Here is a 13901-nt window from a genome sequence, read left to right on the forward strand (position 1 = left end):
CTGGATATCACAACGGATGAGCAAGAAGATATTGTATTTCATGTTTAGTGTGGCCTCCTTTAAAGGGATAGTACAACATTTTGGCAAATTGGCCCATTGCCATAATCCTTATATTTTTAGGAGTAGGTTTGTTACCTTTAATTGTCGGTGCAAGCTATTTTTAGAACGGGTGAGCAGAGCCGTGAGCTGGTCATAACTTGTCCACCAGAGCGTTTTGGAGTTGTTGGATTGTGTATTTGATGAGTTTGATGAGGGAAACCAAGAAATCCCATTAGCCTCTGAGCAGCTCGCGGCTCTGCTCCGCCCTTCTAAAAATAGGTTGCACCGACAATTAAAGGTGACAAAGCTACTCCTAAAACTATAGGGATTATGGCAATGGGCCAATTTGCCAAAAATGTTGAACTATCCCTTTAACACACAGGGTGTTATGATGGTGTTTTAACAGTGTTTGTCGCTGCAATCCTCCAACAGGGAGCCAGGCGAAGCAGGACTGGTCCATCCAGTGGCCCACATCTGAATCGGGCAAAGAAAACACCCCGGTGTGCCAGCCAGAGGCCAGTCAGTGGATCCGCTTCCAGCTCTCCCAAAGCCCCAAAGTCCAGTCCAAGTACAACCAGCACATGTGCCACAGCCCCCAGGCCCTGGCCCCCCCTTTGTACGTCGATCGACTGACCGTCGACAGCCCCGCCACAGGGCTCTTCCCTTCCCTGGACTCTGGTCACCGCTCCCTGCCCCCGTCACCCCGCCAGAGGCATTTTGGCCACACGCCTCCTCGGACTCCCTTGGTGATCAACACCATGACCCCACCGGGCACGCCTCCCATGCGGCGGAGGAACAAAGTGAAGGCCCCGGGGACGCCGCCTCCGCCCAGCCGCAAACTCATCCATCTGCTGCCGGGCTTCACCGCGCTGCATCGCAGCAAGTCCCACGAGTTCCAGCTGGGGAACCGTTTGGAGGAGACGCAGACACCAAAGTAAGTGCTACTGTACACCTGTTGGCGGCCATTTTGGAGCTTAATGTGTTACCTTGTAAATAAAAGTTTTGAAAAGAAAGTAAAAACCTAAAGGTGGAACCTGCTACCACTTTGAAATTGATTGACAGGGCTTTTTAAGTATAAAAAGAAAAACTAAACAATAAAAAAATCAAAGTCATAATTACTCTCTCTGATTCTGCCCAGGTTTTGTTTACACCTGTAATCTTTGAGAACAGGCCACTATTCTCAACAATCATTAGGAAACAACACACAAAAGAATTATTTTAATCCGTTACACAAAAGCATTATCTGGGTTAATTAAGCTCTGATTTATATTCATATTCATAATTTACAGAGAGTCATGTTCTCTGTGGCAAATGAGGCCTTGTTTCACTTTTGTGAAATCATACACATTGAGTTACTACTGTCAAGAACTGCTGATGTTACAGTACTTAGCTATTGAATATACCCGACAATTCTGATAATATATGTATTTATGCATTTGAAGATGAATTGATTGCAGCATAAAAATTATATAATCTTACTTGACTAAAAGTAGCAATACAATAGCAAAAGTACTTATGAGAAAAAGGTCTCCTTTTTTATTACTTATTACATTATTACAGATGCTTTATTTTTAGCAATAACTAACATGGTATAGCTGCTTGAAAGATGGCTCATTTTAATTACTTTACATCCTGTGGAGTAGTTTCATCTTCAGTGAACAGATGAATGTAGTTGAGGGAACATTGTGAGATTTAAGCTGCACGTAAATGTGCTTGTGTCAGAAATACAATGTAGCATTTGCATGGATCATATTTAATGATCCGCCTCTCTACGAAAACGTTCTCCAGTACGTGTCACATGATCGACGGCCGTTAGAGACGAGGCTTTGTGTAATGATTTTATCGGGTTTACAGCTGTGTAGAAAGTCTCGATGCCTTTTAAAGAATCGAGCATTTAATGATCAGCGTTGTACTTCAGCACCGAGGCTACATGGATCTTATTGCACACATTTGTTTTCACTGTCAAAACGACCTTGTTTATAAAGTTTCTCAGAGCCAATGTTCCAAGTTAACACTGCTTAAGTCAGTTTCCGTAAATGGCCTGCCCAAAGCAAACGGTCAGAGATGTCAGCGCTTGCTCTTCCTGATGTGTGTGTGTGTGTGTGCGCGGCCTCACACTGCGACTCCATCTGATTCAAGTCACACAGAAAAGAAAAAAGTTTGGGGCCGCACCTCTTCCTTTCAGCAGTTTTACTCCACAACATAATCTCCTACCAGAGCCCAATCAGATTAATTCCTAGGAGGACATCATTGCCCATAAAGAGCCAACGGCCTGTCGGTGGAGATAAGGGGCCTTGGGGCTGAGTTCCTGACCGGCCAAGCCTGCGTCTGGTGCTATGCTGATCAGATTTGGCCACAAACAGGGTCCACCACCGCTAGGTAATCAGGAACCAGAGTCCGCCTCAGGAGAGCCGCACTCATTTTGATAATGCCATTAGATGACAGTGCCCTATCACTGCTACACTTGGTAAGTTAATATTTGGGAGTTGTCCTCTGCTTTTACGATGGCCATCTGGGTTATATTCGGCGGCGTGTGCTCGGTTCGCGGACAGGGCCACGTCCACACATCAGTGAGCGAGTGCGGAGTGTGTGCGTGTATGTACTTCTAGGAGTGGATCATAGCTGCAGTGAATAAGCTCAAACGGCATTAGAGAATTGATTACCGGTCCCTAAGCACTGATAGACTGCAGGCTGTGACTTGAGCCCCTCTAATCAATGGCCTGTGTGTGTGTGTGTGCGTATGTGTGTGTGTGTGCCTGGAAATGTTGCAACTCATCGAGACAGGGCAGATCTGCTGGCTTCTCTGGTAGCCAAGTACCTCTCGTAATACATCATAATTGGTTGGAGGATGGTGCTGGCAAGCATCACGTTGGTGGTTCAGTTCTGGCATGAGGTGCACGTACTTGTTTTTTTCCCATCTGCATCTGTATGCACGAGGGAAATGGCTTCATTGCTAAGTTTTTTTCCTGACGCAAGAGCAAATACCTGAGGCTAGAAGGCCTGAAAGTTCATTATGTGCTACAATTTTTCTTAAATCTTTAATTGAAAATTACCATCCCTCACCTTGTTTTTCCACAGTCAGGATGAAAAACAACAACTTGCATTTCACATTTCACCGGACCCTAAAGAAAAATATATAACAATTCATTCTTTAATGGCTGGTTCCTTCTACATTACGCATATTTCCCCCCGTCGCCAACCTCAGGATTTTAATAAGCTCACACTGCTCCTTAGGTCCTCATTTTCTCCTGCTTAATTGCCTGGCACAGTGGCCAGGACACAATAACCAGAGATTACCCTCTGACCCCAAGAGACATTTTTCTCCCTTTATCTTAATGAGATATGGCCTGATATCTCATTATCACTGCATAACACAGCACAAAGTCTATGGAGCTGAATGTGCAAGAATGCACGACATACCACGCTGTTCAGGGAAAAAAATTGAGAATTTGAGTTTTGGCAGTGAAGGATAAATGACAGCTCATTTAATCTTAATACTACGATTTCCCATTGGAAACACTGTCAAGTTATCCTGTTTGGTAAAGATTAAAGATTTTGTTTAATTGTTGTAGCAGTTCTTTATATATAGACATAGAAAAGTTAAGAGTAAGAGCCTTAGAAACTCCACTGGTAAAAGACGATGAATAAATATGTATAGAGATTCTCTGATTGGTGGTTAATATTCATGTTTTTTGTCTAAAAACGTATTTATAAGTATTGCTCACCTTGTCTTATGTCTCTAAAAGTGACGTTAAGTGCTTTCGGGGAGTCTTAATGGCCTTTCTGAGGTGTAACAGCCTCTATTTCGATGTTAATTTGTCTTCAGGTGTGCCAGATGTGCTTTTGCGATAGCGTGCGAGGACGTTTCTGCAATCGTGCTCTCGAAATTGTTTCCAGTTATTTTTTTTTATATTGTTGAAAACACTGCAAACGCTGCGGTCTTGTCAGCGTGAACCCCCGTCCTCTGCTTTATGGGCTCTGTGCTTCGCGGTTTAATCTGTTTGTCCGTGTGATAATGTGTTTTCCTTTTCAGATCGCACTGAACCACGGGCTCGTCTCCATCCCTCCCTAGAAATAATGAGCAAATTGCCTCCTTACCGATGTGCTCAGTAATATGTATGGATCCAAGAAAATCTCACCCCAAGATGAAACAGCTGCCAATTTGTCTTTTTCTTTCAAAGTCGTGATGCATTAGGAAAGCAAACTTTCACCTGTGTCAGGAAATTGGAGTATTATTTCTTACCACCTGTCAAGTAGCGAGCCCAGAAACATTCATTTTCATCTCATATTGATTCGTATTTCAGAAGTGATTTGGTTCTGTGTCTCCTGACAAAGCTCTCTGGGCTCGTTTGGGTCATTAGATGCTCAATTCTTTTCACTTCTAGCTGTTTGGACCTGGGCCACCGTGTTCAGGATTCATGTTTGAGTTGAGTTTTTCTAGCTGTAGATTAAAGTGCTGCAGTAACCAACACATTCACATTATATAGACTTTAGAATATCACTAAATAAAGCCTTAAAATTTACCATAAAGGCATAGTGTTTAATCTTATATAATGTCTATTTATGTAATGTTCAGTTTTAATATAGATAAAAATAGATATATCAATTGGATTCACTTTATAACTCTTACACCGAAACTTTTGATTTCACACAGAAATATTTATAACTACAACAACGATAAAAAGGTAAATAATGATATTAATAAGGAGAAGCAAGAAGTATAAAACCCCATATTGAAAATAAAAAAATAGACTGTGAAAAACAATATATACATAGTTAATATTTACACGCAATTTGCAGTCAGCGTGTACTGATTGAGTTATGTACTACGTAGCTGTTATCGGATTAAACCATTTCATTGCCTTTGGAAACATACTAATGATTTTAATACATGAATAAATGATGATAGATATAAAGATTTTGTAACATGATGCATCAAGAAGAAAAACAAATTAGCATAATTTCAGCAGAATCACGCAAAACAATGAAAATTTACATTGAAGTAAGAACGACCTCTAGTGGCCAGAGTGGATATGAACATTATATCCGACATGTTATTGCAGGCATCTGTTTCTACCATTCGTGAGCTTAGAATTATAAGGTTCTATCTCCATTTTTTTCAAAATTGAGTTTTTTGCATAATATCATCCATTAGTGGTCTGTTAATGCCTGTGTGGTGTTATTTTTAAATTTTCAACATTTTTTTAATTAGTTATTCATAAAATAAAAATGTTCTATCAACCAAAACACAAGCCGAGTTGGAACTTTGATGCTCAATATCTCGGAACTACCCAAGACGGAGATAGAACCCTATAATTCTAAGCTCACGCATTGTCTGTGACTGTTGTCCTCATTGTAACCATGTGGGTATTATTGTAACCATGGCGCTGAAGGTCTTTTAACCTTAGCGAAGTAGTAAGTTCACAGGTCACTGCTGCAATTGTCCTGTTTCCTACTGATAATCAGTGTGTGTTTCTTCCAGCCATCATGACGAAGGCCCTGTAGTCGCAACAAGAACTGTAATCTAACTCAGACGGAGTCTTTTTTAAACACACCAACACTAAACCTCAATTATAGTGGTGTCAGATCACAGAGTAGATTTATTTCACCGACAGCGATTTGTAATGGGAGAAAAAAGACAGGTTGTGACATTTAATTTGGGGCAAATCTGTTGTTTTATCAAAAACAGACAAACGTGTTCATCTGAGGGTTGAATAATACGAACAAGTTGTAAAAGTAGAAAAGCAGAATTACATGAAAAGTAGTCACAGAAAAACAACATGTAGCTGAAACATTACTAAAGAGTATAGCACTAAATTGATTTCACCCAGAGGTTCATTCTCACTTCCTAGAATTACTTTTCAGATTATACTGACATATTGTGTAGTGACTGTTTAACCATGATTAATAGTGGTCATTAGAAGAAATTACCTGTGCGTCAGCCACATGAAACTTCAGCGTCAATCTTTTTAACCAAAAAGAAAAAAGTCTGTGATAACTGCAGCTTTCATTACAAGAAGACCTTTGCTATGTTGAATTAAGTACTTCATTTTAAACCCATGACCTTGATCTTGATCCTCTATGAGTGTCATATGTTAACACTTTCTCAAACATATTTTTAATATATAGTCTTTCTTTTTTTTTTTACCTAATGAAGCCTTATCCAACTGATATTGATAATATTTTCTGTGGTTTAATTTCAAAGCATCAAATTACATTTTACATTTTCCAGCAGATCTTTGTAGATATCAACAGAGCCGATTCTTCTTCTTGTTCCTATGGTAATGAAATAAAATTAGAAACTTGAGGCATGTCTTTAACAAGTAGCATAATCTCGCCAATTAGCATGAAGCATGAAGTCATTTGCAAGTGACACGCTGCCCTTTCTTTTACAGTGAAAGTCACTGAAGGAGTCGCACACGCTTTTTAAGTTTTTACTCGGTCCAACCTCACATTATAGCGTCTGAAGATTTATACAGTAGAGAGACCTGATTTGCATTCAAATCATTTTCATTATTCAAAGTTAAAACAACAGTTTGTCAGAAAAAAATGCAAGAAGCCAGAGTTTTTGTCCAAAGCCTGGAGCCTGGAGTCCGCTGAGCAGGAACTATTAGTTTTACTCTAGTCACCCCTGCTGTTTGCGTCTGTACCTTCTTTATCACTTTGTGGAGACTACAAAGTGGGAAAAAAACCACACACATTCCCCCTACGATAATTAATGAGCTGTTTGCCAGCATGAAAAAAAAAGAAATTATGCTGAGTTCAGGTATGTTGCCAAGTTTAGGGGAATTTAGGGGAGTAATTAATTTGAAATTAGTCTGAGTCACTCACAGTAAATATGCATATACAGACGAGGCCTCCAGTTCATATTTTAATAATTTAATTGATATACTTGTGTGCACTTGTATCTTTTTGTTGTGTCACCATAAAATATAGCCAGATATGAATCATTCCTGAAAAACCTGATACAACAAAACTTAAAGTAAAGCAAAACAGGTCATATAATTTCAGTCATTTATTCAGACTGAAACTATTAAAACTAACTAGTCTGAGCAGGAAGGGTCATCGAAGTGGGTGATAAATTAATCTTAATCTCCTTCTTATCGCTCATAGAAACTTTCTGTCGATGGATTAATCTTGGCAACCCTTTTTACCCAGAAGGGACAGGGTTAAAGAGCAGCGCTGCCAGATCAATACAGTGCCAATATTACTGTTTGTTTTTGTGTGATGACTGAATCCGCTGGTGAGCTGGGAAAATGTCATCAAAATCACTGTTAACTGTGCGTGACATGAACGATTGTGTCTGATCAATAGTGAAAAGCTCATGGAACAAACCGAGAAGTGGCTCATCTAATGTTTCTAAAATTGTTGTGTTTATATGATTTCTACATTGACACAAAATCTTATTTCATATATTTTGAGTTTTAATGTCCATTTTATTTACTATTTATCAGTATATCAAGATTTCCGTTTACTAATTCGACTCTGAATACAGGATTCAGTCAAGTGCTTCCAAGAACCTGCAAACACAGACTCTCATGTACACTGTGAACAACACGCACACACACTCTGTAAATCAATTAAACCAGCAGTGCCTTTGTTGACATGGTCAAGAGATTTGCTAATCAGTCTCTAATTTCTCTTTCCAGGATTTTTCCCTGTTGTCACTGCTGCACCGACAAACACTAGAAATACAATCCTCTAAATTCCACCAAATTAAAAACCCACCTGAAACACTTGACAATAAATGATGTGAAACTAGGAACTCGAGACCCTCTCTTGTTTTTCTTGTTTGTTTCCACCACAAATGAAAATTGGAAACAATAGGTAATTAACATCAACAGCCACCAGCTGTTTTTTGCACTCAATGATGCATCCAGTTCAGTTCTGCAGTTGCCATCTTGCCCTCAACCTGACTCCTCGCCAAGGTTATAGACATAAAGACAGTTTCAACTGATTCTTAACATTTTAAATAGAATAGAAACTCACACAATTAATCCACAACACAATTTCTGTCCACGTCTTATCCTTGTTGACCTCTATTAATTCTTATATTATTATTATGTCTTGCATGAGACATTTTAACAGCACTTGTGTTGATTCCCTAGCTCCACTTGCTCTTCTTTTTGTATATTCCTGTTGCGTTTTAAGTTTTTTTATTTTCTGAATCGAGGCAGACACACAAAAGATTCAATGAACAAAGAGAAACTTTAATAACTCATGGAGAGGGCAAATAACAAAACAACTGAAAGACGGCCCTCGAGTGTGTCAAGGGTTGGAGCTACAGAAAAAATAAGAAAAGTATAATCCAACAGAAAAACCAGCAGGGAATGAAGAAACAAAACAAAACAAAACAAAACAAAACGGAGCAGCTGAATTCAGTCAAAACTGATTAATATGAACTGGCAAAGACATACAGGCTAAATAATGAGACACACATGAGACATTTCAAAATAAAACAGGAGCTGTAGAAACATCTGGCCGATCGCCTTCATTGGCTGCTGTCGGTGTTTCTGTTGGACGATCCAACTAGATCAGGAGCAGTAAAACAATTGTACTGAAACAACACACTTGAGGATTATTTGGACAAATAATCGATTCACACAAGCCTTGAAGCCACACCCCATGGTTTAGGCCCAAAGTGGAGTGTGTAGCCAACCTCATCCAACAATGGACAAAGATGAGAGACAACACAACATCATGACATTAAAAAAAAACAAACAAACAGATCTGGACACAGGGAATGAACACGGCAAAGAAAAAGAGCTAGCTTACAGAAAACTAACACAGGGCTACAGACGCAGAAATAGACAGGAAGACACATGAGATATTTCAAAAATAAAACGGGAAACATGAACTGAAGCTGAAGCAAACACTAACAACAATGTCTGAGTGGATGTTGGAAAGGAGAGAGGCTGGTTTCAACCCTGGATGAGGGACTTTCAATTGGTAATCCTACCTTACCAACTACTTACCTACCTTCCTTACCAACTACCTACCTACCTACATTCCTTACTACCTACCTACTTACCTAACTCTACCTACATACCTTACCAACTACCTACCTACATTCCTTACTACCTACCTACTTACTTACCTAACCTACCTACATACCTCACCAACTACCTATCTTACCTTACCTACCTACCTACCTTCCTTACCAACTACCTACCTCCCTACCTCCCTGAATACCTACCTAACCATCTACCTTACCACCTACCTACCTAAGTTTACACCCTGGCACCCTCAGTCTGGTTCTTTGGCTTCGGAAAAACAGTTCCTGCATTGAAAAAGATTTTTAGTTAGGCTTTTGCCTTTAATCGATAGTTTAGTAGTAGAGAGACAGGAAATGGGGAGGCAGGGAGAGGGAGAATGACATGCAGAAAAGGGCCGCCCGAGTCGGGATCCGATACCGGGCCGGCTGCGGCGAAGACTGCAGCCTCTGCACGTGGGGCGCCTGCTCTACCAACTGATCTAATCGACGCCCCACTAACGTGAAGATTTTAAGAGAACACTGATTCTATCTCTTCTACCAAATGCACTGATCATTACAAACCGATCACATCTCACAACACGAGTGTGTGTGTGTGTGTGTCTACGTGCAGGTTGAGCATTTCTTTGACGCCTGCGTGCGATAGCTGCTCAACATGTTAATAGTTTAAATAAGTGTGCGCCGGATACCCAGCACCACTTAAACTTTAATTTCTAGGCAATTTCAATTTGCTTATGTCGCTGCCTTTTCTATCTCTCATCCCTCCTCCCTGCCTCCTGCCCTCCCATCACCCTCCCCCTCCCTCCTCTCTCTCCGTGCCCTTTTCAAAGGAGGAGAGAGGCTCTTTGGGCTGGAGTGTCAATTAATGAACCTCGTTGTCTATGTTAATGAGTAGTAACATGTGTGCGTGGAAAAGGCCAAGTGAGTTTTCAGTCTGTCACAGCTCCACTTGGCACGTCACACCAAGATCGTTCTGGAAAGTGGGCGTGTTTGTTTCTCCACGCTCTCCCCCACCCCCCACCCCTGCCTCCCCTCCTCCTTTTTCCAGTGGAAATGGTAATATCATATAGTTAATGCCACCTTATGAGACTTTCACAGCTTTTTGAATGTTAAGCACTTTCTTATTGAATTGGATGTTTGCTAATAAATCACATGGCACCGGGGGTTGGCATGATTCACCCCCTGCTCCTCTCAGGGGTAATTCTACCATGCAACACTCAGGGGAAGCAAATTTGCATCCCCTCCATGACTAATTTAGCTGTTTGCTTTCACTGAGCCGAGTGTACACATCATATATTTCTCTCCCTCCTTTTCTGCCCCTGTTTCCTTTTCTTTCTCCCCTCACTCCTCTCATTGATGCGTCTCTTTTGAGAACCTGTCAATGTGTTATTTCACCCTCATCTGTAACATCCACCAATTCAGTCAAGGAAAAAAAATCGGATTCAGTTTTTCCTCATGTGGTGTAAAGAAAGTGGCGACGAGGCTGCGGCTTCGATCATGATGAGATCAACATCAGTCAAAGTGATCTCACCAAAAAGGAGCGGCTTTGAGAAAATCTGCTATCTATAAAAAAAACTAACCTGCTATTAGTCACAAAGTGAAACATCAATCAATCAATCAATTAGGCTTTATTTCTAAAGCACTTTTCATACAATTAAAAATGCAACACTAAGTACTTTACATAATAAAACACACCACATCCCACCCACAATAAATAAATAAATGCACAAGTCACTAAATAAAATAAAAACAGGCTAGCATGGGATATGAAATAAATAAAGGTAATAGGATAAGTAAAATAATAAAACGTTCAATAAGTAATAATAAAATAATGACAATAAAGTGCAACTAAATATACTGTAGGTGTAAATACAGTATTTTCCGGTCTGAAGCTCTTAAAGGTTTGTTTACATTAGTATTGTATGTAAACAAAGCACAGCTTTAATTATGATGTGATCTGAACACACAAAGTCAAACTCTATAATTACATTTGTGCATGAGCCTGTAATGAACACAATAGGAGATGAAATGAAGGAAGTAAGCAGTGTTTTTCTAAATAGATAAAATATTAGGACAAAGCAAGGAACAGGCAGCAGACTGAAGCAAGTCCATTGTTTCTGGTTCAGGGCTTCAGTTCAGTTATTACATGGCCACTGACCATAAATGCGGAACAAAAAAAACAGAACAGGCTTGATTCAGCTCTAGATTAGCTCAAGACCACATTCATGTAGCATGGGGCCAAAAAACATACACAACACAGTAATGGGAAGAGAGTGGCCCTTGGCAGGATTTATGGCTCCATCCGCTGATGTGGCTCCGTGATACCAGGCTCAGAGACAAACAACTAGTTGAGTGGACATTGTGTGTGTGTGTGTGTGGACACTGTTTTCTTACTAACTATTGTTGCAAAGGTCAAGAATGAGCTTTGATGCTGTTTAAGGAAATCTTAAAAGCCATGTGAAGCAGAAGGAGCTGTGGGTGGGTTGGTGGGTGGGTGGGTGGGTGCTCCAGGATCACTGACGACTACATGAAAGTCAGTTTTAGGTAATTGGAGCATCGGACTGGCGGCTCTATCAGTGGGGATCATCAGCATACAAGGACATAAGGGACATCGGAGAGTTTATTGTCACTGTGTGTGTCTACAACTACATTTCAGTTTTGCTCTCTCAAAAGCAGCGAGTCACAAGATTAAAAAACAAAACAAAAAACCTAACCAACACAAGACAAAAGCTAGATAAAACAAAAGCATACTAGATACAAATAACAAAACAAAAACTGTAAATAAATGGAAAAATAACAATGAGGTCAACCAAAAGGCAGCAGCAGCATCCACATGGTACATTTAAAAAAGTTCAGGACATCATATCGGATATTACACAAAAGAGCAGTTTTTTTTGTCATTCCCAATGAAGAAATGTTAATAAAATATCTGGTTTTTAATAAATAGGTGCAATCATCTGCATAGAAAATGTTCAGATAACAAAAAATGCAATAACTAATGGAGGGCAGGAGCTAAAGAGAAGAGCGGAGAGGATATACAGCTGAAATTAATTTACTCTCAGATGATTTTGAATGAACGCAGTGACTATTAAACAGTGATTCTCACCTTTATCGATCAGATCATCTTATCTGACTAGAAATAAATTAAATGATTAAAGCAGAAGTAAGCGATCCGGTCGTTTTGGCTAACTTTCTGTCAGCCGATGGAGTTAGCAGTCCCCGCCCTCGTCCCTACGTCACCACATGCGCGCGCATCCCTTGGCTGCACACACAGAGAGGACCGCCCCTTTATGCCGTTCTCTCTCCTCATTGGATAAAGGTTGTAGGATACAAGGAAAGTTTTCTCCTCGGCTTACAGCAGAGCAGAGTGACTGACAGACCCGTGTTTCAGACCAAACACTCTATATAAGTGATTGCTGTCGGAAGATATAACTATTTAAGACTTATATTAACACAAATATTCCGCCTACTTCTGCTTTAAACAGTAATTCCACAATAAAATATATTTTCTTTGCTGCTGTAGACATGATCACAGATTTTTGTTGGCATAATATGATTGATATGATTTTTGCAGCACTGTGTGTGTGTGTGTGTATGTGTGTGTGTGCCGCTCAGCATTAGCTTACATGTGTTTGCTTGGACCTGAAACTTGGGCTCAGATGAATCCTCTGACCCCTCCCTCGCTGTGATGAAATAGCCGGGACCCTGAGGTTTATTACGTTGATCGACGGGCCCCGCTGACTGTGGAAGCAGCTGCTACGCTGAGTGTTGCATATGTTGCTTAGCAACTGTCAATGTGATGCGTGTGTTCGTGTCAGACTCATAATAAATAATAACTGAGAATTTCTAAACCCCTACTAAATCAAAACTTCAGTTTTGATTTTTAGCTTGTTGAGTCATTAATATTAATTTTTCACAGAAAAAGATGTGAAAGTTTTCAAGGACTTCAAGATGTGTTACTTCTGTCCATGTCTGACAATTTTTATTTAGAAGTTTATTTCATTAATTTATCAACCAAACGAGAAAACTGCCAACACAAAATCTCAATAGTGGAATACAAAGTGGCATGAAGAATAAACTCTCATAAAGCATTGATTAACACATCAATTAACACAATAGAAATATAAATACTGCAGATCAACACATCCACTCACAAACCTTTACAGTCCAAAACAAAATGTAATCAACATTTCACTGCATTTACTCAAAAAAAAAACCAAGGTTTTTTTTACGGCAGGTTTGGTACTAAAAAAAAAAAAAAAAATGAAAGAAGATAAAGTTACCTTCCAGTGTCGACCATTTCTTCCCTCAACAACATGGCCGACGCATCGACCGATCAGAAAGTGGGACATTGATTGACTGAGTCACTGCACAGATGTTGGGATGTGGCGGTGACGGTTCAAAAGGTCTGAATCCGGGCTCATCTGGGCAAAAGCCCAAGATTGAGGCAGAAACACTGTTGCTATGGCCACCTGCAGTGAACCATAGCAACAGTTGCCTACACCTTTGTGCAGTGACTCAGAGCGGAGATGAAACTGCTGACTGGAACTGAGCCGTCGTCCACCCTGGGACTGGACAGACATGTTTTTTATTTGACCAATCAATCACAGACGGCTGTTTTCTGTGGACGCTAATTACATTTAAATAGTTTGTTTTGTCTGTTTATGGTTTGTTTTTCTGATATTTGTCCACATAAAAACACCAGAACAGTTCAAAACTCCAGTTTCAGCAGCAACTCCAAGTAAAAAAAACACAACAACTGTAAATTACTCCTGTTTGTTTATGTTTCATGGACAGACCTGTAATCTGAAGACATTTATATTGTGTGACGTCAAATCGATGCTGCCGCTCCTCAGACGATCCACTGAGA

The 13901-nt window shown here is 40.1% G+C and overlaps 1 protein-coding gene across 5 annotated transcripts in view; it reads left to right on the top strand.

The window, feature by feature from the left end:
- The window catches only part of ksr2 (kinase suppressor of ras 2), a 118611-nt gene that overhangs the window by 29518 nt on the left and 75192 nt on the right, over nt 1-13901 (top strand). For all 5 annotated transcript variants that reach the window (XM_085786271.1, XM_085786273.1, XM_085786269.1 and 2 more), the window contains one exon: nt 472-973. In XM_085786271.1, the coding sequence (XP_085642397.1) occupies nt 472-973 (502 nt within the window). The remainder of the gene's footprint in view (nt 1-471; nt 974-13901) is intronic.

Source organism: Trachurus japonicus, chromosome 9 (assembly GCF_045865225.1).
Source record: "Trachurus japonicus isolate A0001 chromosome 9, Traja_1.0".
NCBI lineage: Eukaryota > Metazoa > Chordata > Actinopteri > Carangiformes > Carangidae > Trachurus > Trachurus japonicus.